This window comes from Cnephaeus nilssonii (genome assembly GCF_951640355.1).
Source record: "Cnephaeus nilssonii genome assembly, chromosome: 5".
NCBI lineage: Eukaryota > Metazoa > Chordata > Mammalia > Chiroptera > Vespertilionidae > Cnephaeus > Cnephaeus nilssonii.
In genome coordinates, this window is record NC_137076.1 from 7,711,110 (window position 1) to 7,734,376 (window position 23,267).

Here is a 23,267-nt window from a genome sequence, read left to right on the forward strand (position 1 = left end):
ACACACACTCACACACACTCACGCACACATACACTCACACACAATCACAAACACACACACACTCACGCACACACACACAGACACACACTCACACACACAGACACACACTCACACACACAGACACTCACACACACTCACTCACGCACACACACACACTCACACACACTCACGCACACATACACTCACACACACTCTCACACACACACTCACACACACACTCACACACACACACACACACACACACACACACACACTGACACAATGAAAAAAGCATGCCTTTCTTCTCCCCTCCCCTTCAGAACGGTTCCTTCCTTCTCTAACACGCCCGTCCCCTGGCAGCGGTGGTGGGTGGGAGCACAAGTGGTCAGATGTCACATCCTGCCCCGTGTTGCACCCCTTGTTGCTTTGGTCAAGACTAACCAAAGTGGAGTGAAACTCAGGAGCTGAGAAACCGAGTCACTCTGAGAGGATGGGGAATTGTCTCCGGAGAGAACTCAGGTGAGTCCTGGCCCTTGGGAGGAAGAGCACAGGGAGGAGGAGGCGGCTCTCACACTGGGCAGGGGGACATCTGTGCTTAAGAAGGCTGGGCCTGAAGACAGCATCCTCAGAGCACACAGCGACCCCCGCCCGCAGCTCCTTCTCTGGCCTTACTCGGAACCACGGTCGGTTGCCAGATTTAGAAAATAAATACAAGGTGCCAAAGCAGATTTGAATTTCCAATAAATAAATATATTTTTGTATAAGCATGCCCCATGCACTATTGGGAGCATTATTGTATGGGTCATACTTATACTATAAAAAAAATCATTGTTTATCTGAAGTTCAAATTTAACTGTGTATCCTATAATCTATTTAGCAAGCCTAGGCTATGGTCACTTGAACCTTCCTGCACCTCTGTTTTCTCATTTGGGTATAGAGATTATCTTCCCATACATCAGCGTTAAGGAGTCGGCATTAGAATAAGCAGTCCGGTTGTTGGAATTATGGATGCACAATACTGCACGCAAATGCTTTTGATTTAAGTAGTGCCTTTTAAAGAGAGGAAGGGATAGAGGAAGGGATAGGGAGAGAGAGACAGTAACATCAATGATGAGAGAGAATCATTGATTGGCTGCCTCCTGCATGCCCCCAGGGGAGATGGAGCCGCAACCCAGGCATGAGCCCTGAATGGGAATGGAACCATGACCTCCTGGTTCAAAGATTGATGCTCAACCACTGAGCCACATTGGCCAGGCTTAAGTAGTGCCCTTTATTGGTGACTTTTACCTCTATCATTTACAAATGCTTTTGAAGTTGTAGAACAGATATGGATAACAGGCATTATTCTTTTTACATCTTTCTTAACCTTAAAGAATCATCTTCACAGCACCCCACTCCCCATCCACTGTTCCTAATCCTTTTGAGAGTCTAGTTATATTATGTTATTTTAAAGGACTATTTTTAAAAATTGACATATAATCCTATATAATAAAAGCCTAATATGCAAATTGATGGAATGGCGGACCGACCGCCAGAACGATGGGCCGCTATGACTGCACTGACCACCAGGGGGCAGATGCCCAATGCAGGAGCTGCCCCCAGCCTGCAGGCCCCAGGTCAGCCAAGGCAGGTGCCAGTGGGGGGTGGGGGGGTCCTCCGATCGCCCAGCTGGTCGCCCCACAGAGGGAGGTGACCAGTGGTGGCAGCGGTGGGGGGCAGGGCCAGCGAGGGGGTGGTGCCAGGCCGGCCAAGGTGGATGCCAGTGGGGGCCCCCCAATCACCCCGCTGATTGCCAGCCAGGCCTAGGGACCCTACCCATGCAAGAATTTCATGCACTGGGCCTCTAGTTGATATATCACACTATATAAGTTTAAGGTATACAGTATGTTAATTTGATACATTTGTATATTGTAATATGGTTATCACCATGGCATTAGCAAACACCTCTATCACATCACATAATTATAATTTTTTCATGGTGCAAACAACTAAGGTCTAGTCTCTTATAAACTTTGAAGCTTATGATACAGTACTGTTGTCTGCAATCACTACACTGTACCTGATATCTCCCAGACTTATCTTTAAGTTGCAACTTTGTACCTTTAACATCTCCCCATTTCCCCCTTGCCCAACCTCTCTTAACCACCATTCTCTCTCTGCTTCTACAAGTTCACCTTCTTTAAATTTCAAATCTAAGCGAGAGCATACTGTATTTGTCTCTCTGTGTCTGACTTATCTCACTTGACATAATTTCTTCTAGGTCCATTCATGTTGTCACAAGTGGCAGGATTCCCTTCTTTCTCGTGGCTGAATAATATTCCATTATGCCAGGGGTGCGGAACGTCAGGGGTGCGGGACGTCAGCCAGCGGGCCCTGTAAGACCTGAGAAAACTTTTGGTCTGGTCCTGCCAAGGCGTTAGGGGTGAGTTTATTAAATGTTTGAGCAAAGAGAGCAGGCTAATTTTTAAGTTGGTAATTTTGTATGGCCCTCGAATGATGTTATAAATATCCAAATGGCCATTGGCAGGAAAAAGTTCCCCACCCCCGGGTTATGTAGATATGGATGAGGTAGAGATAGAGATGTGCCACATCTTAATCTACTCATCTGTTGAGAGATACTTAGGCTGTGACTAATGTGTGATGAACACGTGAATGCACATATCTCTTTGAGATCCTGTTTTCTTTCTTTCTTTCTTTCTTTCTTTCTTTCTTTCTTTCTTTCTTTCTTTCTTTCTTTCTTTCTTTCTTTCTTTCTTTCTTCCTTCCTTCCTTCCTTCCTTCCTTCCTTCCTTCCTTTCTTTCTTTCTTTCTTTCTTTCTTTCTTTCTTTCTTTCTTTCTTTCTTTCTTTCTTTTTCTTTCTTCCTTCTTTCTTTCTTTTTGATAAACAACGGAACCTTGGTTCTCAAACTTAATTCGTTCTGGAAGGCTGTTCGAGAAGAGATTTTTAAAAACCAAATCATTTTTTTCCCATTAGAAAAAATGTAAATTGAATTAATTCATTCCAGTCCCCCAAATGATTCCCTGTTTTAACCTTTCTTGTATATAGTACACATACCATGTGCTGTTTAACCTATGGGCAAACACTTCTTTTCTTAAGTTATCGAACTACCCTCCTAGCACTTCCAGCACCGATCCCGGGCTGTCTTTCAGGGCAGGTGCAGTATCTTTTCTGTTTTACATGTCATTGCCCCGAAATGCTGTCACCAGAGAACTGCTTTTCCGTCCGGGGCCAGGGATTGAACCTGCAGCCAGGTGTGCAGGCTGATGCTCTAACCATTGACCATGCAGGCCACGGCCTTTGTTAATTTTTAAAAATTGTTTTCCATAGTGGCTGAACCAATTTATATTCCCGCCAACAGTGTGCAAGTGTTCCATTTTATCTACATCTTTGCCAATATGATATTTCTTGTATTTTTTTCCCCTGTCTTCTTGATGGTAGCCTAACAGGTGTGAGGTCATATTTTACTGTGTTTTTGATTTTCATTTCCCTGATACTTTAAAAAAATATATTTTATTGATTTTTCACAGAGAGGAAGGGAGAGGGATAGAGAGCTAGAAACATCAATGAGAGAGAACCTGCCTCCTGCACACCTCCCTGCACACCTCCCACTGGGGATGTGCCCACAACCAAGGTACATGCCCTTGACCGGAATCGGACCTGGGATCTTTCAGTCCGCAGGCTGATGCTCTATCCATTGAGCCAAACCAGTTAGGGCCCCTGATAATTTTTTAAAATTTATTTTTATTGTTGAGAGTGTTACAGATGTCCTCCACCTCCCCTCACCCATTGCCCCCTCCCTCTTGTTCCTCCTGCCTGGCCCCAGGATGGTTAGTAATGTTGAGTACCTTTTCATGTATCTGTTGACCATCTGGATGTGTTTTTTTAAGATAACTACAATGAGCTGGCCATGCAACACTCTAATCACATTACTCCTGTGTTCCAGTGAGTATACCCATTTTCCACCAGCTAACATGCAAACTGCAGACCACTTGTTTGGAATGCAAGGTCCTGTATATTCTGTTTAATCACTCGCTTCTTCTTGTTTTCTTCTGACTTTGGGCATTGCCTCCACTGCCTTCCTTAGCAATCACCTCTCATTGTTACTGCCTCCTGGCATCTCCAAGGCAATTGCTGCTTTGAATGTCTTTTCAGCCCCGATGCCTCCAGATCTCGGCACAGCAGGCATTTAAAGAATGTTGCCTCGCTAGTTTACTTCCACGCACTCTTCTGCTCTTCCAGCCTTAAATAGGGTGCGTGGACCTTGTGGCCTTGTCAGGCCGGCCCTTTTTTTTTTTTTTTTTTAATTTCTTTATTGATTAAGGTGTCACATATTTGTCCTCATCCCCCCATTCCCATCCCACACCCCTCCCCACGGATGCCCCAACCCCCTGTTGAACTTAACCATTGGTTAGGCTCATAAGCATGCACACAAGTCCTTTGGTTGATCTCTTCCCCCTCCCCCCACCCTCCCCTATCCTCCTTCTGAGGCCCGATAGTCCGATCGATGCCTCCTTGTTTCTGGTTCTGTTCTTGTTCATCAGTCTATGTTGTTCATCATTTCCCCTAGATGAGCGAGATCATGTGTCACTAGAGATATACTTATATGAACTGAATGTGAGATGAGCAATAATAGTTATGCTGACAGGCAAATGAATCAGTCTGTAGTGAGTTTCTTTCTGGACCAACAGTTCTTTTGAGACCCAATATCAATGTCCACCAGTTCCTTATGTGTACATGTCGGCACTGACCCCTCAGCTCTGGATGGTGGACAAATGGTGGTAATGCAGGTTCGATTCCCTCTGGTTGGGTCTCGGCCGGACCCAGGGGCACGGCTTCATCCGGACCCAGGGGCACGTGGCCTCACCCGGACCCAGGGGGTGCGTTGGCCGGCCCTTCTTTTGATTTCAAGTCTGTGTGCCTGGCTGCCAGAACTCTCGCTCCAAAGTCCGTTTCAGCCGTCCTTACTTGTCAAAACATTCACGGGCAATGTCCTGGCCAAATGCTCCACCTTCTTGATCTCTGCCAGAAATCACTCATCAACTGTTTATGTACATCGACGACACTACACACGTTCTGTCTAGTGTCACGACCACATCTGTATGGCTTCTAGATTATGATTCTTTGGTCACTAGGACAAGGCCTTCCAACTCTGAAAAACCCTGGAACCCGTGCCCACTCTCTGCAGAAAGAAGGCCTTCCATGCATGCGTCCTGGCTCCTACCAGGAAGCGTGTGGGACCCTCAGTCCCGGCAGCAGAGGGTCACGTGTTTGCTTTGGGACACCGGGACCCAAGAAGCTCCTCGTTCTGAGTAGTTTCACTCTCTGTGCTGATTTTAAAGTTTTCCCGCGTGTATCTATTGCCAGAGGCTGAAAGGTCTCGAGGACAAGCCATGAAGCTCCCTTATTTCATAAACCTCAAAGCAGCAGGAGGATTCTGATGGGATCCAACCATGTCAGACTCAGGGACGTGGGAGAACTCGCAGCTCATTCTGCTATTGCGAAGCTGCTCTCTGCTAGGGTCCTCTGCTCGCTCTCTGGAGAAGCCCGTTTGCTGGATTTCAGTTCTATTTTATTATTATTTTTTATTGAGGTATTATATGTGTACATATCTTACCATTGCCCCCCCCACCCCACACCCATACATGCCCTCACCCCCCAGAGTTTTGCGTCCATTGTTTATGCTTATATGCATGCATACAAGTCCTTCGTTTGATTTCTTATCTCCCCCACCTCTCCCTAACTTTCCCCCTGTAATTTGAAAGTCTGTTTGATGCTTTACTGTCTCTGTATCTATCTTTTTGTTCATCAGTTTATAATGTTCTTTATTATCCATAAATGAGTGAGATCATGTGGTATTTTTCTTTCATTTAGAGAGAGTAGTAAGATTCTTCTTCTTTTTTTTTTTTAAAATCTTCACCCGAGGATATTTTTTCCTCATTGATTTATTATTATTATTTTTTAGAGTGGAAAAGACAGAGAGAAATATTGATGTGAGAGAAACACATCAATTGGTTGCCTCCTGCATGCACCTTGTCCAGGGCCCGGGAGGAGCCTGCAACCAAGGTACCTGCCCTTGACTGGAATCGAACCCAGGACCCTTCCATCTGCAGGCCGACGCTCTATCCACTGAGCCAATCCGGCTAGGGCCAGTTCTCCTTTAAAATCCAGGCAGATGTGAGAAGAAAGAGGAAGACATGGCCTCAGGAGGTCTCACAGTTGCTTCTATGAGTGAGGCCTCCACAGTCCTGGTCTTTTCTTAGTCCTCCCCGCCCACAGACCGCAAGGTGCCCGGATCCAACAGCACTCAGACACTGATGAGGCTGAGCCCCGTGTATCGGTGGTGACGGCTGATGATTGCCTCGGTGCACTTTCTGCCCAGCACAGGGCCAGGGGGCTCACAGGGCCATCTGGTTACTTTCCCTAACTGCCGTGTGAGCTGGGGAAAGTGCAATAGTAAATATAAAAACGGGCCTCCTCGTTGGATACGTTTATTCATTGGTGATGAGAGAGATTTTACTCCCGGTAACTAAAATTTGTATAATTTCTGTGTAGAGTACCGCGTGCATTAGTGAACTAGGGAAGGCAGGTTAGCAGCATTGCTTGGAGATCATACAGTCAGAGAAAGGGAATCGTGGTTTCTGATGCATGGTTCACCCAGGAAATCACGAAGCCGGGTGAAGCTTGTATTTGGCCCTGGTCGTGCTTCCCTTGCAATCCTGGACAAGCCATGTTCTCCCAAGCCATGTCTTCATGTCTACGGCGAGGATAAGAACGCTCCGGCATCCCAGGTTTCATTGTGACGGTAGGAGGAAACAGTGCAGGAACACGGGTGGTTATCAGTGCTGGCTGCTATTGAACTAGCTCCGGGCTCCAGAGACGTGTTCCCCACTCCTGAGCCACAGTGCATTGTGTTTCTGTGAACTCCTCCAGAATGATTCGGTTCATGAGGAACCTCCTCCAAAGCCCTTCCGACACAACTGAAAAGGAGACAGAAGAAACCCACCTCATGGAGTGAACTCCAGCAGGGGCCGGGGATAGCGGGCAATTACGCAAGTCATGCAATTTGGGCAGGAACAAGTGCTACAGATGAAATACAGCAGAGAGGAGAGTGACGTCAAGGAGACCTGACCTCTGAGGGCAGACCTGGATAACCGAGGATGAACAGGTTACGCAAAGATCTGTGGGATCAGAGAGACCTTAGGTGCAGGTCCAAGGAGGATCTGAGCAGGTATGTTGTGGGATGGTGAGGGTGAGGGGAACATGAGCTTAATGACATCAAGTGACATCACTACATGACTATTCCACATCCACAGCTGATTGTCTTAATTTTTTCTAAGTGTTTTTGAGGTATATTTGATATGCCAAAATTGCACATATTTAATGTATACATTATTTTGAGCTTAAACATATGCAAACTCCCATTAAATATATCCCTCATCTCCAAAAGTTTTCTCATGTTCTTTTGTGGGTTTTGTTATTGTTTTATGTTAAGAATACTTAACATGAGATCTATCCTCTTAACCTGTTTTAAAGTGCACAATATTGCCCTGGCTGGTTTGGCTCAGTGGATAAAGCGCTGGCCTGCGGACTGAAGGGTCCCAGGTTCAATTCTAGTCAAGGGCACATGCCCAGGTTGCGGGCTTGATCCCCAATAGGGGACGTGCAGGATCCAACAGCACTCAGACACTGATGAGGCTGAGCAGAGTCGGCCCCGTGTATCGGTGATGATGTTTCTTTCTCTCTCTCCCTCTCCCTTCCACTCTGAAACCAATAAAAAAAAAAAAATATATATATATATATATATATATATATATATATATATATATATATATATATATATATAATATTTAAAGTGCACAATATCATACTACTAGAGGCCTGGTGCACGAATTCGTGCACCAGTGAGGTCCCTCAGCCTGGCTTGTGGGATCAGGCCAAAACCGGCTCTCTGACATCTCTCCAGGGGTCCCAGATTGTGAGAGGGCTTAGGTGAGGCCGAGGAACCCTACCAGTGCACGATCGGGGCTAGGGAGGGACTGTGGGAGGGCTCCAGGGCATGTCCGGCCCATCTTGCTCAGTCCCAAACTGACCGGACCCTAGCAGCAAGCTAACCTACCGGTTGGAGCATCTGCCCCCTGGTGGTCAGTGCATGTCATAGTGATGGTTGAGCGGCCTTAGCCTATCATTAGCATATTACGCTATGATTGGTTAAACAGCCAACTGATCAACTGGACACTTAGCATATGAGGCTTTTATTATATAGGATTAAGTATAGGTACTAAGTTGTTAAGCAGATCTCCAGAACTTATTCATGTATCATAATGGACATTTTGTATCTATTGAGCAACAACTTCTCATTTTCCTCTTTCTCCAACCCGTGGCAACCACCACTCTCCTCTCTGCTTCTGTGGATTTGCCTACTTTCAATAGATCACAAAAGTGAGATCACACAGTAGTCTGCTGTCTGTGACTGGCTTATTTCAGTTAGCATAGTGACTTCAAGGTTCATCCATATTGTAGCATGTGTCAGGATTTCCTTCCTTTTTAAAAATATATTTTCATTGATTTCAGAGAGGAAAGGAGAGGGAGAGATAGAAACATCAATGATGAAAGAGACTCATCGATTGGCTGCCTTCTGCACGCCCCACACTGGGGATGGAGCCTGTAACCCGGGCATGTGCCCTGACTAGGAATTGAACCGTGACCTCCTAGTTCATAGGTTGATGCTCAGCCACTGAGCCACGCTGGCCTGGTAGGATTTCCTTGCTCTTTAAGGCTGAAAAATGATTTATTGTATATACAGCACATTTCCTTTATTTACTGTCAATGAACGTATGCATGGTTTCCATAAATTGGCTTTTGTGCATAATGCTTCAGTGAGGACACAAGCCTCTCTTTGAGATCCTGATAATGATCTCTTTGGAAAATATTAAGAAGTGGCATCAAAATAAAAAGCTTTTTCACAGCAAAAGAAACCATCAACAAAACAACAAGAAAGCCCACTGCATGGGGGAGCATATTTGCAAATGGTATCACTGATAAAGGTTTAATCTCCAACATCTACAGGCAGCTTATACAACTTAATAAAAGGAAGATAAATGATCCAATAAAAAAATGGGCAATGGACCTAAATAGAATATTTTCAAAAGAAGACAGAAGGAAGGCCAAGAGACACATGAAAACATGCTCAACGTCACTAATTATCCGAGAGATGCAAATCAAAACAACAATGCGGTACCATCTCACACCTGTCAGAATGGCTATCATCAACAAATCAACAAACGACAAGTGTTGGCGAGGATGCGGAGAAAAAGGAACCCTCGTGCACTGCTGGTGGGAATGCAGACTGGTGCAGCCACTGTGGAGAACAGTATGGAGTTTCCTAAAAAAACTGAAAATGGAACTCCCATTTGACCCAGTAATCCCACTCCTAGGAATATATCCTAAGAAACTGGGAACACCAATAAGAAAGGATATATGCACCCCTATGTTCATAGCAGCACAATTTACAATAGCTAAGATCTGGAAACAGCCTAGGTGCCCATCAGCAGATGACTGGATCAGAAAACTATGGTACATCTACACAATGGAATATTATGCTGCCATAAAAAAGAAGGAATTCTTACCATTTGCAGCAACCTGGATGGAATTGGAGAACATTATGTTAAGTGAAATAAGCCAGTCAATGAAAGAAAAATACCACATGATCTCACTCATTTATGGATAATAAAGAACATTATAAACTGATGAACAAAAAGATAGATACAGAGACAGTAAAGCATCAAACCGTCTGTCAAATTACAGCAGGAAGGTTAGGGAGAGGTGGGGAAGATAAGAGATCAATCAAAGGACTTGTATGAATGCATATAAGCATAACCAATGGACGCAAAACTCTGGGGGGTGAGGGCATATATGGGAGTGGGGTGGGGGGGCAATGGTAAGATATGTACACATATAATACCTTAATAAAAAAAATTGGAAAAAAAAAGTGGGGTTGCCGGATCATATGGTAGTGTTAATTTCTTAAGGATGCTCCATATGTTTTTCATAGTGCCGGCACCATTTGCATGCCTATGAACAAAGTTTCCACTTTCTCCATGCCCTTGCCCACACTGGTTATTATCTGTCTTTTTTATGATAGCCATTCTACAAGGTGTGAGCTGCTGCCTTGTGGTTTTGATTTGCATTTCTGAGGATTAGTGATGTTGAGCACCTTTTCAAATGGCTTTTGGGCACTCACCTGTATGTCTTCTTGGGAGATGGAGGACAGATGACACAACTGTGCTCAAAGAGTTGAATTCAAACATGTGCTCTGATAAACATGTTTCCCTCTCTTTAGGGTTAATATTTACGGAAAACCTATATGAAACAGCAATTTTGGCCTCAAGAAAAAAAAAATTAAACATAGAGGAGAAACTCCAGTGGACGCTAACTTTAAGCATTGAGAAGCCCCTTTAGGCAACACTGTCATTAATAGCATTTTAAAAATTGGAGATTGAATAGCTGAGAGAGAACCAAAAGGTGACCAGTGAAGCCTCAGTGTGCGACGTGGTGATTTAATACATGCTGCACTGTGGAAGATTCCTCGGGTCTAATTTCCGATGTCAGGTCTGTGCTGTTCCCACTACACCCCAACAGTGTCTTTTGCAGGGGGGCAGAGGTGAATGTGTTCTGGGTAGAAGCACAAACCATGAGCTATAGAAACAAGAGGAAGAAATGAATGGGGTTCTGGCTGGAGTGGAGGGAAGGAAGTCCACTGTTTGGACTGGGATGAACATGTTAGGCAGGCTTCCAGGGGGCGGAAAGGATTTTCCAAATTGGAGGAACAACGTGTGAAAATACATAAGTTTGAAGTGTATGCGGTTCAGGGATGACAATGAAGTTGCCGATAATTGGAGCACATTGTTCAAGGACAAGTCCAACAGGAGAAGCTGAAAATACAGTTTGGTGTTTGATGATGGAGAGTCTTCAAAGGCACATAGGAAGTATGTGGACACTTATGAGTTAGAGAAAGATGTAACGTGGCTTATATCGCAGGGAGGAATGTCTGTCCTCACTGTGTAAGGTGGAATGACAGGGAATAATGGACAAAGTTAAGAAACTTAACATGTAAGAAGCAAGAGATGGTGAAGAGCTGAAATTCGTAGGAACAATCAACATGGAAAAAGAAAAAGACAGAGATTCCGTAAAACACACTACCAATGATTCATTTTGGTGCTTGTCAGTTATTTAGATCACAGATATGGCGAGAGAAGCCTAAAACGATTCCCCCCCCCCCCCCCAACCCCCGCCAATGAAGTTGTGTACTCCCGGCCTTTCTCGGGGACCTCTTCATCACTGGAGAATCTTGGAATATGCTCTAATCTTGGAAGATGAAGGAGATGCTGAGACTGGGAGGGGAGTGACAGAACTCAGAGAAGGTGGTACTGGGAATTTCCAACTTCCTCCTGTAGCTATCAAACCAATCTCCTTCAAAACTACCAGATGGAGGAAACAAAAATGATAGGAAACAGACTCAACCCAACCCATGCGTCACGTTTCTTTTCTTTTTTTTTTAAATATTACATATGTCCCCTACCTCCCTGCCCCCCACCCAATAACCCCTTCTAGCCTGCCCCCACCCCCTCGCCCCTGGTCTTCACCCATGTCTGTGTCCATGGGTTATGCATATCTGCATACAAGTTCATTGGTTGATCTCTTCCCACCCACCCCCACCTTCCCTCTGAGATTTGACAATCTGTTCCATGTCTTATGTCTCTGAATCTATTTTGCTCATCAGTTTATTTTGTTCATTAAATTCCACATATGAATGAGATCATGTGATACTTGTCTTTCTCTGACTGGCTTATTTTGCTTAGCATGATACTCTCCAGGTCCCTCTATGCTGTCTCAAAGGATAAGAGATCCTTTATTTTTACTACTGCGTAGTATTCCATGGTGTACTAAATATACCGCAGCTTTTTATCCACTCATCTACTGATGGGCACTTGGGTTGTTGCCAGATCTTAGCTATTGTAAATTGTGTTGCTACAAACATAGGGGTGCATACATTCCTTCTGATTGCTGTTTTGGGTTTCTTAGGATATATTCCTAGAACTGGAATCACTGGGTCAAATGGCAGTTCCATATTTAATTTTCTGAGGAAACTCCATACTGTTTTCCATAATGGCTGCACCAGACTGCATTCCCACCAGCAGTGTACTAGGGTTCCCTTTTCTCCACATCCTAGCCAGCATTTGTCATTTGCTGATTTGTTGATGGTAGTCATTCTGGCAGGTGTGAAGTGATACCTCATTGTCATTTTAATTTGCATCTCTCAGATGATCAGTGACTTTGAGCATTTTTTCATATGTCTCTTGGCCATCAGTATGTCCCCTTTGGAGAAGTGTCTATTTCGGTCCTTTGCCCATTTCTTAATTGAATTGTTTGTGTTCCTTTTGTTAAGTTATATGAGTTCCTTAATTATTTTGGATATTAACCCTTTATTAGATGTATCATTTCCAAATATGTTCTCCCATACAATGGGCTCCCTTTTCATTTTGTTGATGGTTTGTTTTGCTGTGCGGAAGCTTTCTATTCTGATGTAGTCCCATTTGTTTATTTTCTCCTTAGTTTCTTTTGCCCCTAGGAGATGTATCCATAAACATATTGCTATGAGAGATGTCATAGATTTTGCTGCCTATGGTTTCTTCTAGGATTCTTATGGTTTCATGACTTACATTTAAATCTTTTATCTATTTTGAGTTTATTCTTGTGTATGGAGTAAGTTGGAGGTCACGTTTCATTTTTTTGCATGTATCTGTACTATTTTCCCAACACCATTTATTGAAGAGACTGTCTTGACTCCATTGGAAGCTCTTGCCTCTTTTATCAAATATTAATTGAGCATAATGGCTTGGGTTGATTTCTGGGTTCTCTGGTTTGTTCCATTGATCTATATGCCTGGTCTTGTGCAAGTACAAGGCTGTTTTGATTATGGTGGCTTTGTAGTAAAACTTGAAATCTGGTATTGTGATTCCTCCAACTTTGTTCTTCTTTCTCAAGATTGCTGTGGCTATTTGAGGTCTTTTTTGGGTCCATATAAATTTTTGGAGTATTTGTTCTAGAGCTATGAAATATGCCATTGGTATTTCAATAGGGATTACATTGAATCTATAGTTTGCCTTGGGTAGTATGGACATTTTAATGATGTTGATTCTACCAATCCATGAACATGGTATGCTCTTCCACTTGTTTATATCTTCCTCTATCTCTTATTTCAAAGCCCTGTAGTTTTCTGAGTACAAGTCTTTTACCTCCTTGGTTAAGTTTATTTATAAGTACTTTAATATTTTTATTACAATGGTAAATGAGATTGTTTGTTAATTTCTTTTCTGAGAATTTATTATTGGTGTATAAAAATGCCATCGATTTCTGGGTGTAATTTTGTATCCTGCTACATTGCCAAACTCATTTATTAAATCTAGTATTTTTTTGGTGGAGTCTTTAGGGTTTTCTATGCACAATATCATGTCATCTGTGAATAATGAAAATTTTACATCCTCTTTTCCAATTTGGATGCCTTTTATGTTTTCTTCTTGTCTGATCGCTGTGGCTAGGACTTCCAGTACTATGCTAAATAAGACTGGTGAAAGCAAAAATGGTTTTAGTTTTTGTCCATTGAGTATAATATTGGCTGTAGGTTTGTCATATATGGCCTTTATTATGTTGAGGTATGATTCCTCTATTCCCACTTTGCTGAGAGATTTTATCAAAAACCAGAGGCCCGGTGCACGAAAATCATGCACGGAAGGGGGTTGTCCCTCAGCCCAGCCTGTACCCTCTCCAATATGGGACCCCTCAAGGGATGTCCGATGGGATCGGGCCTAAACGGCAGTCGGACATCCCTCGCACAATCCAGGACTGTTGGCTCCCAACTGCTTGCCTGCCTGCCTTCCTCATTGCCCCTAACCGCTTCTGCCTGCCGGCCCGATCACCCCCTAACCACTCTGCTGCCAGCCTGTTTGCCCCCAACTTCCCTCCTCTGCCGTCCTGGTCACCCCTAATTGCCCTCTCCTGCAGGGTTGATCACCTCCAACTGCCCTCCCTTGCAGGCCTGGTCCTTCTCAACTGCCCTCCCTTGCAGGCTGGGTGCCTCCCAACCGCCCTCTCCTGCTGGCCATCTTGTGGTGGCCATCTTGTGTCCACATGGGGGCAGGATCTTTGACCACATGGGGGCAGCTATATTGTGTGTTGCAGTGATGAACAATCTGTATATTACTCTTTTATTAGATAGGATAGAGGCCTGGTACAGGGGTGGGGGCTAGCTGGTTTGCCCTGAAGGGTGTCCCAGATCAGGTGGGGGTTCCCTTGGGGCGTGGGGCGGCCTGAGCAAGGGGCCTGTGGTGGTTTGCAGGCCGGCCATGCCCCCGGTGGCCCTGGTATCTGGAATTTATTTTTCTTCTACAATTGAAACTTTGTAGCCTGGAGCGGAGCCAAGCCTGGGGCTCCCTCTGCAGCCGGCAGCCATTTCTGTTGGAGTTATAATTGAAACTTTGTAGCCTTAAGCGGGTGGGCCCGGCCAGGGTGTGCGGAAAGCTTTGCTTCCCCTGTTGCCAGCGGCAACCCTGGCCTGCTCTCTCAAGCTCCATTCTGCCGCCATTTGTTTGGATTTGTTTACCTTCTATAATTGAAACTTTGTAGCTTGAGTGGAGGCTTAGGCCTGCAACGGCTATGGGAAGCTTGGCTTACTCTGTTACCTGGGAAACCTTGCCCTCTGTGGCTGTAGCCATCTTGGTTTGGGTTAATTTGCATGCTCGCTCTGATTGGATGGTGGGCATGGCTTGTGGGCGTGGCTTGTGGGTGTGTCGGAGGTATGGTCAATTTGCATATTTGTCTATTATTAGGTAGGATGGGTGTTGGATTTTGTTGAATACTTTTTTGGTATCTATTGATATACTCATGTGATATTTGTCTTTCAATTTGTTTATTTGTATCACATTTATTGATTTGCAAATATTGTACTAGCCTTGCATCCCTGGAATAAATCCCACTTGGTCATGGTGCATGATATTTCTACTATATTGCTGGATCCGATTTGCTAATATTTTGTGGGGATTTTAGTGTATGTTCATCAGGGATATTGACCTGTACTTCTCTTTCTTTGTAGTGTCTTTATCTGGTTTTGGAGTTAGGATCATACTGGCCTCATAAAAATAACTTGGAAGTGTTCCTTCCTCTTGGATTTTTTGGAATAGTTTGAGGAATATAGGTGTTATTTGTTCTTTGAAGGTTTGGTAAAACTCCCTGGTGAAGCCATCTGGACCAGGGCTTTTGTTTGCTGTGAGTTTTTTTGTTTTTTTTTAATATATTTTATTGATTTTTTTACAGAGAGGAGGGGAGAGGGATAGAGAGTTAGAAACATCGATGAGAGAGAAACATCCATCAGCTGCCTCCTGTACACTCCCCACTGGGGATGTGCCCGCAACCAAGGTACATGCCCTTGACCGGAATCGAACCTGGGACCTTTCAGTCCACAGGCCGACACTCTATCCACTGAGCCAAACCAGCTAGGGCTGCTGTGAGTTTTTTTATTACTGCTTCTATTTCCTCAGTTGTTATTGGCCTATTCAGGTTTTCTGATTCTTCTTGATTCAGTTTTGGGAGATTGTATTTTTCTAGAATTTGTCTGTTTCATCCATATTGTTGGCATATAGTTGTCATAGTATTTTCTTACAATCCTTTGTATTCCTGTGGTGTCAGTTGTTACATCTCCACTTTTGTTTCTGATTTTATTTATTTGGGTCCTCTCTCTTTGTTTCTTGATGAGTTTGGCTAACAGTTCATCAATCTTGTTTATCTTTTCAAAGAACCAGCTCTTGGTTTCATTGATTTTTTTTTTTTAGTCTCTATGTCATTTATTTCTGCTCTAATCTTTATTATTTTCTTCCTTCTATCTACTCTGGGCTTTTCTTGTTGTTCTCTTTCTAATTCTTTAAGTTGTAGGGTTAAATAGTTTATTATTAAATTTTCTTGTTTTTTGAGGTAGTACTATAGTGCTATTTACTTTCCTCTCAGGATTGCTTTTCTGTGTCCCAGAGATTTTGGGTTGTTGTGTGTTCATTTGTTTCCAGGCATTGTTTGATTTCTTTTTTGCATGCATTGGTAACCCATTCATCCTATATAATAAAAGCCTAATATGCAAATTGACCAAACAGTGGAATGACTGGTGGAAAGACTGGTCACTATGACACACACTGACCCACCAGGGGGCAGGTGCTCAATGCAGGAGATGCCCCAGCCCGTAGGCCCCAGGCCAACCAAGTCGGGTGCCAGCAGGGGTGCCCCAATTGCCCCGCCATCAACCCGCAGAGGGAGGTGACTGGCGGGGGCAGCAGGATGATCGGGGGGCAGGGTCAGGCAGTGAGCAGGCAGCGCCGCCCCCATGATCGTCCTGCCAGTCGCCTCCAAGGCGGGTGCCAGAGGGGTCCCCCAATCACCCCGCCAGTTGCCCTGCAGAGAGAGGTGACCGATGGCAGCAGCAGAGGGTGGGGTCGGAGAGTGGGTGGTGCCAGGCCAGCCAAGGCAGGTACCAGCGGGGCCCCCTGATCGTCTCTTTGATCGCCTCATAGATTGGCCCTAATTGCTGACCAGGCCTAGGGACCCTACCCATGCACAATTTAGTGCACCAGGCCTCTAGTTGTTTAATAACATGCTATTTAGTCTCTATGTGCTTGAATGTTTTTGAGTGTTTTTACTGTAATTGATTTCTAATTTCATTCCACTGTGATCTGAGAAGATGCTTGATATGATTTTAATCTTCTTCAACTTTTAGAGACATGTTTTGTGTCCTAACATGTGGTCTGTCTTTTAGAATGATCCATGAGCACTTGAGAAGAATGCATATTCTGCAGCTTTGGGGTAAAATGTTCTATAGATGTCAATTAAATCCATTTTATCCAGTGTGTCACTTCGAGTCACTGTTTCCTTATTAAATTTTTGTCTGGGAGATCTATCCAGTGAAGTCAGCAGAGTGTTAAAGTCGCCTACTATGATTGTATTGCTTTGATCTGTCCCTTAAAGTTCTCTAGAAGTTTTTTAAAAAAATGTATTTAGGTGCTCCTATATTGGTGCATATATGTTTACCAGGGTTATAGCCTCTTGTTGGATTGATCCCTTTAGTATTATGTAGTAACCTTTGTTGTCTCTTGTGATGGCCTTCATTTTAAAGTCTATTTTGTCAGATATGAGTATTGCTACCCCAGCTTTTTTTTTCATTTCCATTTGCATGGAAATTTTTTCCTATTCCTTCATTTTCATCCTGTGTCTTTTGTTCTGAGGTGGGTCTCTTATAGACAACACATAGTTGGGTCATGTTTTTGTATCCATTCAGCTACACTACTCTATGTCTTTTGATTGGAACATTTAATCCATTTACATTAAAGGTTATTATTGACAGGTACTTATTTATTGCCATTTTACTAGTAATTCTGTATGACTATGTTTCTCTCTCTCTCTCTTTCTTTCTTCTTCTCCTCATTACAGTAGTCCCTTTAGCATTTCTTGCAGTGCTGATTTGGTGGTGGTAAAATCCTTTAGCCTTTTTTTGTTTGGGAAGCTCTTTATTTCACCATCTATCTACACTAATAAAAGAGTAAGATGCAAATTGACCCTACCTTTGCGACATTGAACCCACCAGCCAATCAGGAGCGAGTATGCAAATTAACCCAAAAAAGATGGCGGGTTAATTTGCATATGCAGGCACCGAGCGGCCAGGGCAGGGCGGGGCGGGACGTTTGCAATGTCACCATGGTGACAACGCAGGCATTCTGCACCGCACCAGCTGCTCTGGGCCTCTGGGCAGCATGGGAAGGCAGAAAGGCGGCTCCATGCCGGAGCGAAGGCGGTGCCGGCAGCCAGGGGAAGGAAGGCCCATTCTTACATGAATCTTTGTGCATCGGGCCTCTAGTTTTTAATGATAGCCTTGCTGGATATAGTAATCTTGGTTTCAGATCCTTGAATACTTCATGCCATTCCCTTTTGGCCTGTAGAGCTTTGATGAGAAATCAGCTGACAGCCTTATGGGAGCTCCTTTGTAGGTAACAGTTTGCTTTTCTCTTGATGCCTTTAATATCCTCCCTTTGTCTAATTTTTGGCATTTTAATTATGATGTGTCAGTTTGGGTTCTTCTTGCTTGGAGTTCTCTGTGCCTCCTGAACTTGTGTGACTTTTTCCTTCACCAGGTTAGGAGAGTTTTCTGCTATTATTTCTTCAAACACCTTCTCTATCCCTTGTTCACTTTCTTCTCCTTCAGTCAGACCTATTGTGTGAATATTGTTATGTTATGTTTCATGTTGTCCAACAGCTCCCTTTAGCTGTCCTCCTGTTTTTTAGTTGCTTTTTCTTTTTGGTTCTCTGATTGAGTGATATTTTTTTACTCTGTCTTCTAATTCACTGACCTGATCCTCGGCTTCCCCTAATCTGCTGTGTATTCCTTGCAATGTGTTCTTTATTAGTACTATGTCATTCTTTATTTCCAACTGGTCTTTTTTCATAGTTACGATATCTTTTCTCATGAGGTTGACCATCCTTGCCATCATTATTCTGAATGTTATATCTGATAAATTTCTTATCTCTATTTCGTTTAACTCTTCTTCTGGAGAATTCTCTTGTCCTTTCATTTGGGGCTTGTTTTTTTTGTCTCCCCAGTTTGGCTACCTGTTTGTGTTTGTGTCTATGTATTAGGTAGATCTGCTATGACTCCCAATCTCTAGTGCAGGACAGTGTCAGATGCTGTTTCTGACTGGCTCTGAGTACCCTGTTTGGGGCTATCAGCAATTCACAGCTTGTGGCTCCCTCTGCTGGGGCTGGGTGCCTTTGGAAAGAACCACGATGTGCACCAGGGTCTGCTTTTCCTAGCCCAGGGCTCCAAATTAGGTCAGAGAAAGACTTAAAGTCTCCAGAGACCTGCCTCTGCCTGCAGTCTGATTGTTATTCAGTCTTGCTTAGCCTCAGGCTATAGATTACAGGGTGCAGTGAGAGGTTTTCCAACAGGGTGAGGCAATTCTTCTCCCCCCAGGCAAAAGCTGCCTAGATCAGTGGTCGGCAAACTGCGGCTCTCTAGCCACATGCAGCTCGCGAGCTGCGGTTTGCCACTCTGTTGACTAATGAGTTTGCCGGCCACTGACCTAGACTCTCGATTCCAATAATTACAGGCTGCTGTTGTTCCTTGTGATTAAGCCCCTATCCCAGTGGCCGGCAAACTCATTAGTCAACAGAGCGGCAAACCGCGGCTCGTGAGCTGCATGTGGCTCGCGAGCCGCAGTTTGCCGACCACTGGCCTAGATGATAAAGATCTGCTGTAGGAAGATGTCCTCTGCGTACGTAGGAATGACTTAGCACAGGAAACAGGGGTTTCTGCCCTCTAAGCTCTTAAGCCCTGAGCCCCCAATTCTGACTTCTGCTCACACAGCTTCAGTCCACTCAGTCTTCCCTCTGCTGGAGTCCAAGGTGCGTGGCTGCACACAAAATTTTGTGCATTGGCCCTTTAAGAGGGTGCCTGCATTTCCAGCCATCTCTCCCTGGCAGATAGCCACTCTGCTGCTTTTCACAGCCCGATGTTATGTGGGCACCTTTCTCAGTTCTGGTGCTCTGGGCTGGGGAGCCCAGCTTTGGGTTTAGACCCCAGAGTCTCGGTGGTAACCCCCCCCACAGCTCAGATATCCCTCTGGAACTTCAGCTGCTGTCTATGGGAGCTCAGACAGCCATTTCACACCTCCACACTTCCTACCAGTCTTTATTCAGTCTTTACTTTTTGTTCTTGGTTATCAGGGCTCTCTCCAGCTAGTCTTTAGTTGGTCATTCAGGATGGCTTTTCTGTATTTAGTTGTAATTTCAGTTTGGTCCTGGGAACATGTCAGTGTGGCTTCTACTTACTCCACAACCATTCTGAAATCTCAACATTAAAATTTTTAATAAAAAAAATCCTATATAATAAAAGGCTAATATGCAAATAGACCAAATTTTTGCATATTTGCTAATATGCAAATAGACCAAACCGAACAACTGGTTGCTATGACATGCACTGACCACCAGGAGGAGCGCACAGAACATGGCGGGTGTTGGCCATGGTGGGATGATGGAGCAGGTGAGCGAGGGCACCATACCAAGGCGGGGCACCGGTCGCTGTCATTGGGGTGAGCATTTGGTGGTTACTGAAAATTCTCTGCTCCCATGTGCCACAGTCTTGCCTGGTGCTCGCACCTGCTGCTGGTGCTGGTCTGGTCGTACCTGCTGTCAGCGCTGGAGCCACTGCTCATACCTGCTGCCAGCACCCGTGCCCGGCGCTGGCACCATCAGCGGGTGCAGGGGGTGGCTGCTGGCCCCGATCACCCCTGAGGGCTTCTCCGCTTCCCACTGCTTCTGAGGGGCGATCGGGGCAGCAGCCGCCGCTTGCACCCGTTGCTGGCTCCTGCCTCAATTGCTCTGTGCCATCAGTGTGTGGGAGCTGGGGCAGGAGCGGGGCTGCTGGCAGACAGGGGACCGGGGGCCACAGCAGAAGGGGTCGGGCAGGGTCTCGGAGGATGGGCCGAGACCTGCCCCTGTGCCCACTGCAGCCTCGTGGCCCACAGTTCCTTTCAAGGTGCACGAATTCGTGCACTGGGCCCTGATATATATATCACTGTGACAGACCAAATAACTAGAAAAGATCTACAAGTACTTACCCCACCAAAAAATAAAAATATATTTAAAGTGTACATTGTGATTTGATATATGTATACATTGTAAAAGATCCCCTCCATTGAGTTAATTAACACATTCACCACCTCACATATTTACCTTTTTTTGTTTTTTGTTTGTTTTAGTGGGAGCATTTAAATTCTACTCTCAGCTAATTTATATTATACATTACAGTGTTATCAGCTATATTTCATGGTTTTTACAGAAAGAAAAAACAAAACAGGGTAAGTATGCCTAGCCGGTGTGGCTCAGTTGGTTGCGTATCCTCCCATGCACCAAGAGGTCACCAGATCCATTCCAGGGCAGGGCACATGCCTGGATTTTGGGTTCTACCCCCAGTAGGGGGCATGCAGGAGGCAGCCAATCCATGTTGCTCTCTCATTGATGTTTCCATCTCTCTCTCGCTCTCCCTTTCTCTCTCTTTAAAAACTCAACAAAAACATATTTTTAAGAAACAGGGTAAGCAGGCTTTCAATTTTATTTAACTTTTAAATTGTCAATCTAGCAATGGCCTTAGGTTAAGAGCAACGAAACATTTCTTTCAAGTACAATTTCAGCTTTGGAAAACTGCGGTGTCTCACATTATCTCTTTCTCTTGTAGGCAGGAAATGACTGCACTTGAGAAAGAAAATCGAGGTCAAGAGAAGGAAAGTAAGTCATTGCTTCACAATATTTGTTTTACTAGGGAAGCTGTAAATTTAACATCCAAATTAGCTGAGATTCTGATACTCCATAGGGATTGGAGGAAACGTGGCTTGGAGTCTTCACAGAAATGTCTTAGCCCTTCATTTTTTGCCTCACAAAACTGATTTTATTTTTCTTTGTATTATAGTAGTATCTATACATAATGTCTTTCAAGCAACACTTTGTACACTTCTGTAGGAAGCAACTAATCAAAACCCTATGGATTTTAATTTCTATATTGTTATTTTAAAATAGGGCTATTTGGAATATTGGTTGGTGTTAAGTGCATCTTTTTTGCTCATGCATTTACTCTGTTTGATTTAGTATCTATATGTAGTAATTGTGATTACTTTAAAATGGACAACTATAAACAACAATGTTTAGTCCCTTGGGACAGGCATATCTGAAGGAAACTAACTTTTCTCATTACTGTTGCTTCAACTGTCTTCTCTTACAGTCAAACTTCTTCAAAGAATTGCCTAGCCATGTCATTTGGAAATTTTCACTTTCCAATCTCTCAGCTCCACTGAGTGTACTTGATGGTATATGATATATATATATATATATATATATATATATTTCATCCTCACCCGAGGATATTTTTCCATTGATTTTTAGAGAGAGTAAAAGAGAGAGGGAAAAACAGAGAGAAATATTGATGTGAGAGAAGCACATCAATTGGTTGCCTCCTGCACATGCCCCGACCAGGGCCTGGGCCAGGGTGGAACCTGCCACTGAGGTACGTGCCCTTGGCCGGAATCAAACTTGGGACCCTTAGGTCCACAGGCCAAAGCTCTACCCACTGAGCCAAACTGGCTAGGGCAGTGGTTGGCAAACCGCGGCTCGCGAGCCACATGCGGCTCGTGAGCCGCGGTTTGCCGCTCTGTTGACTAATGAGTTTGCCGACCACTGGGATAGGGGCTTAATCACAAGGAACAACAACAGCCTGTAATTATTGGAATTGAGAGTCTAGGTCAGTGGTCGGCAAACTCATTAGTCAACAGAGGGGCAAACCCGTGGCTCGCGAGCCGCATGTGGCTAGAGAGCCGCAGTTTGCCGACCACTGGGCTAGGGCAATTAAATAAATATTTTTTCCAATATCATCATTACAATAAATAGAATAACATACTTTAAAAAAAAACATCATAGTGTATTGCACATAAAATTGTCATATGAGACAGTTTTTATAATTAAATTTATTGAGGTAACTTGGTTAATAACATTATATGTTTCAAGTTTACAATTCAACTGTATATTGCATTGTGTGCTCACCACCTAGAATCTAGTTTCCCTTCATCACCATGTATCGACCCCCTATACCTGCTTCATCCTCCTTCCACCTCCTTCTCCTTTGGTAACCACCATTATGTTTGTCTTTGTCTGTGAGATGTTTGTTCATATGTTGCTTTTTGTTTTATATCCTACATATGAGTGAAATCATAAGGCTCTTGTCCTTCCTGATGAAACAATTATATGATTGTATTTAGTTGTTCTAGCATTGGTCATGTTAAAAAAAAAGCCAAATTCCACTCCTCAAAGGTAACTACTACAGACATTAAAATGCAATCTTAATCTCAATTGCTTTATCTCCAGCACTTACAATGTTCAATCTTAATCTCAATTGCTTTATCTCCAGCACTTACAATGTTCAATCTTAATCTCAATTGCTTTATCTCCAGCACTTACAAATGCTGCTCAACAACTCTCCCCTGAAAGCGCTCCTTCCTCCGTTTGACACCACACACTACTGTTTGCGTCCTCACTCACAGCCACTTCTCCACCACCTAACATTACCCTTTCCTGGGCACATCTAAAATGCTGGTGCTCCTCAGTGGTCCAGCCTTGGAACTTGTTTTACTCTCTTGAAGAGTTTGTGTATGGTTG

The 23,267-nt window shown here is 44.1% G+C and overlaps 1 protein-coding gene across 2 annotated transcripts in view; it reads left to right on the plus strand.

Moving 5' to 3' along the window:
* Positions 1-469: 469 nt before the first annotated feature.
* GCSAML (germinal center associated signaling and motility like) overlaps positions 470-23,267 on the plus strand; it is a gene marked incomplete at its 5' end in the record, with an annotated part of 41,055 nt that continues 18,257 nt past the window's right edge. The window contains 2 exons of one of the 2 annotated variants that reach the window (XM_079773134.1): positions 470-498; positions 21,301-21,350. In XM_079773134.1, coding sequence (XP_079629260.1) covers positions 470-498; positions 21,301-21,350 — 79 coding nt within the window. Of the gene's footprint in view, positions 499-21,300; positions 21,351-23,267 lie in introns of those variants that run through there. The other variant, XM_079773133.1, reaches the window with a different exon arrangement.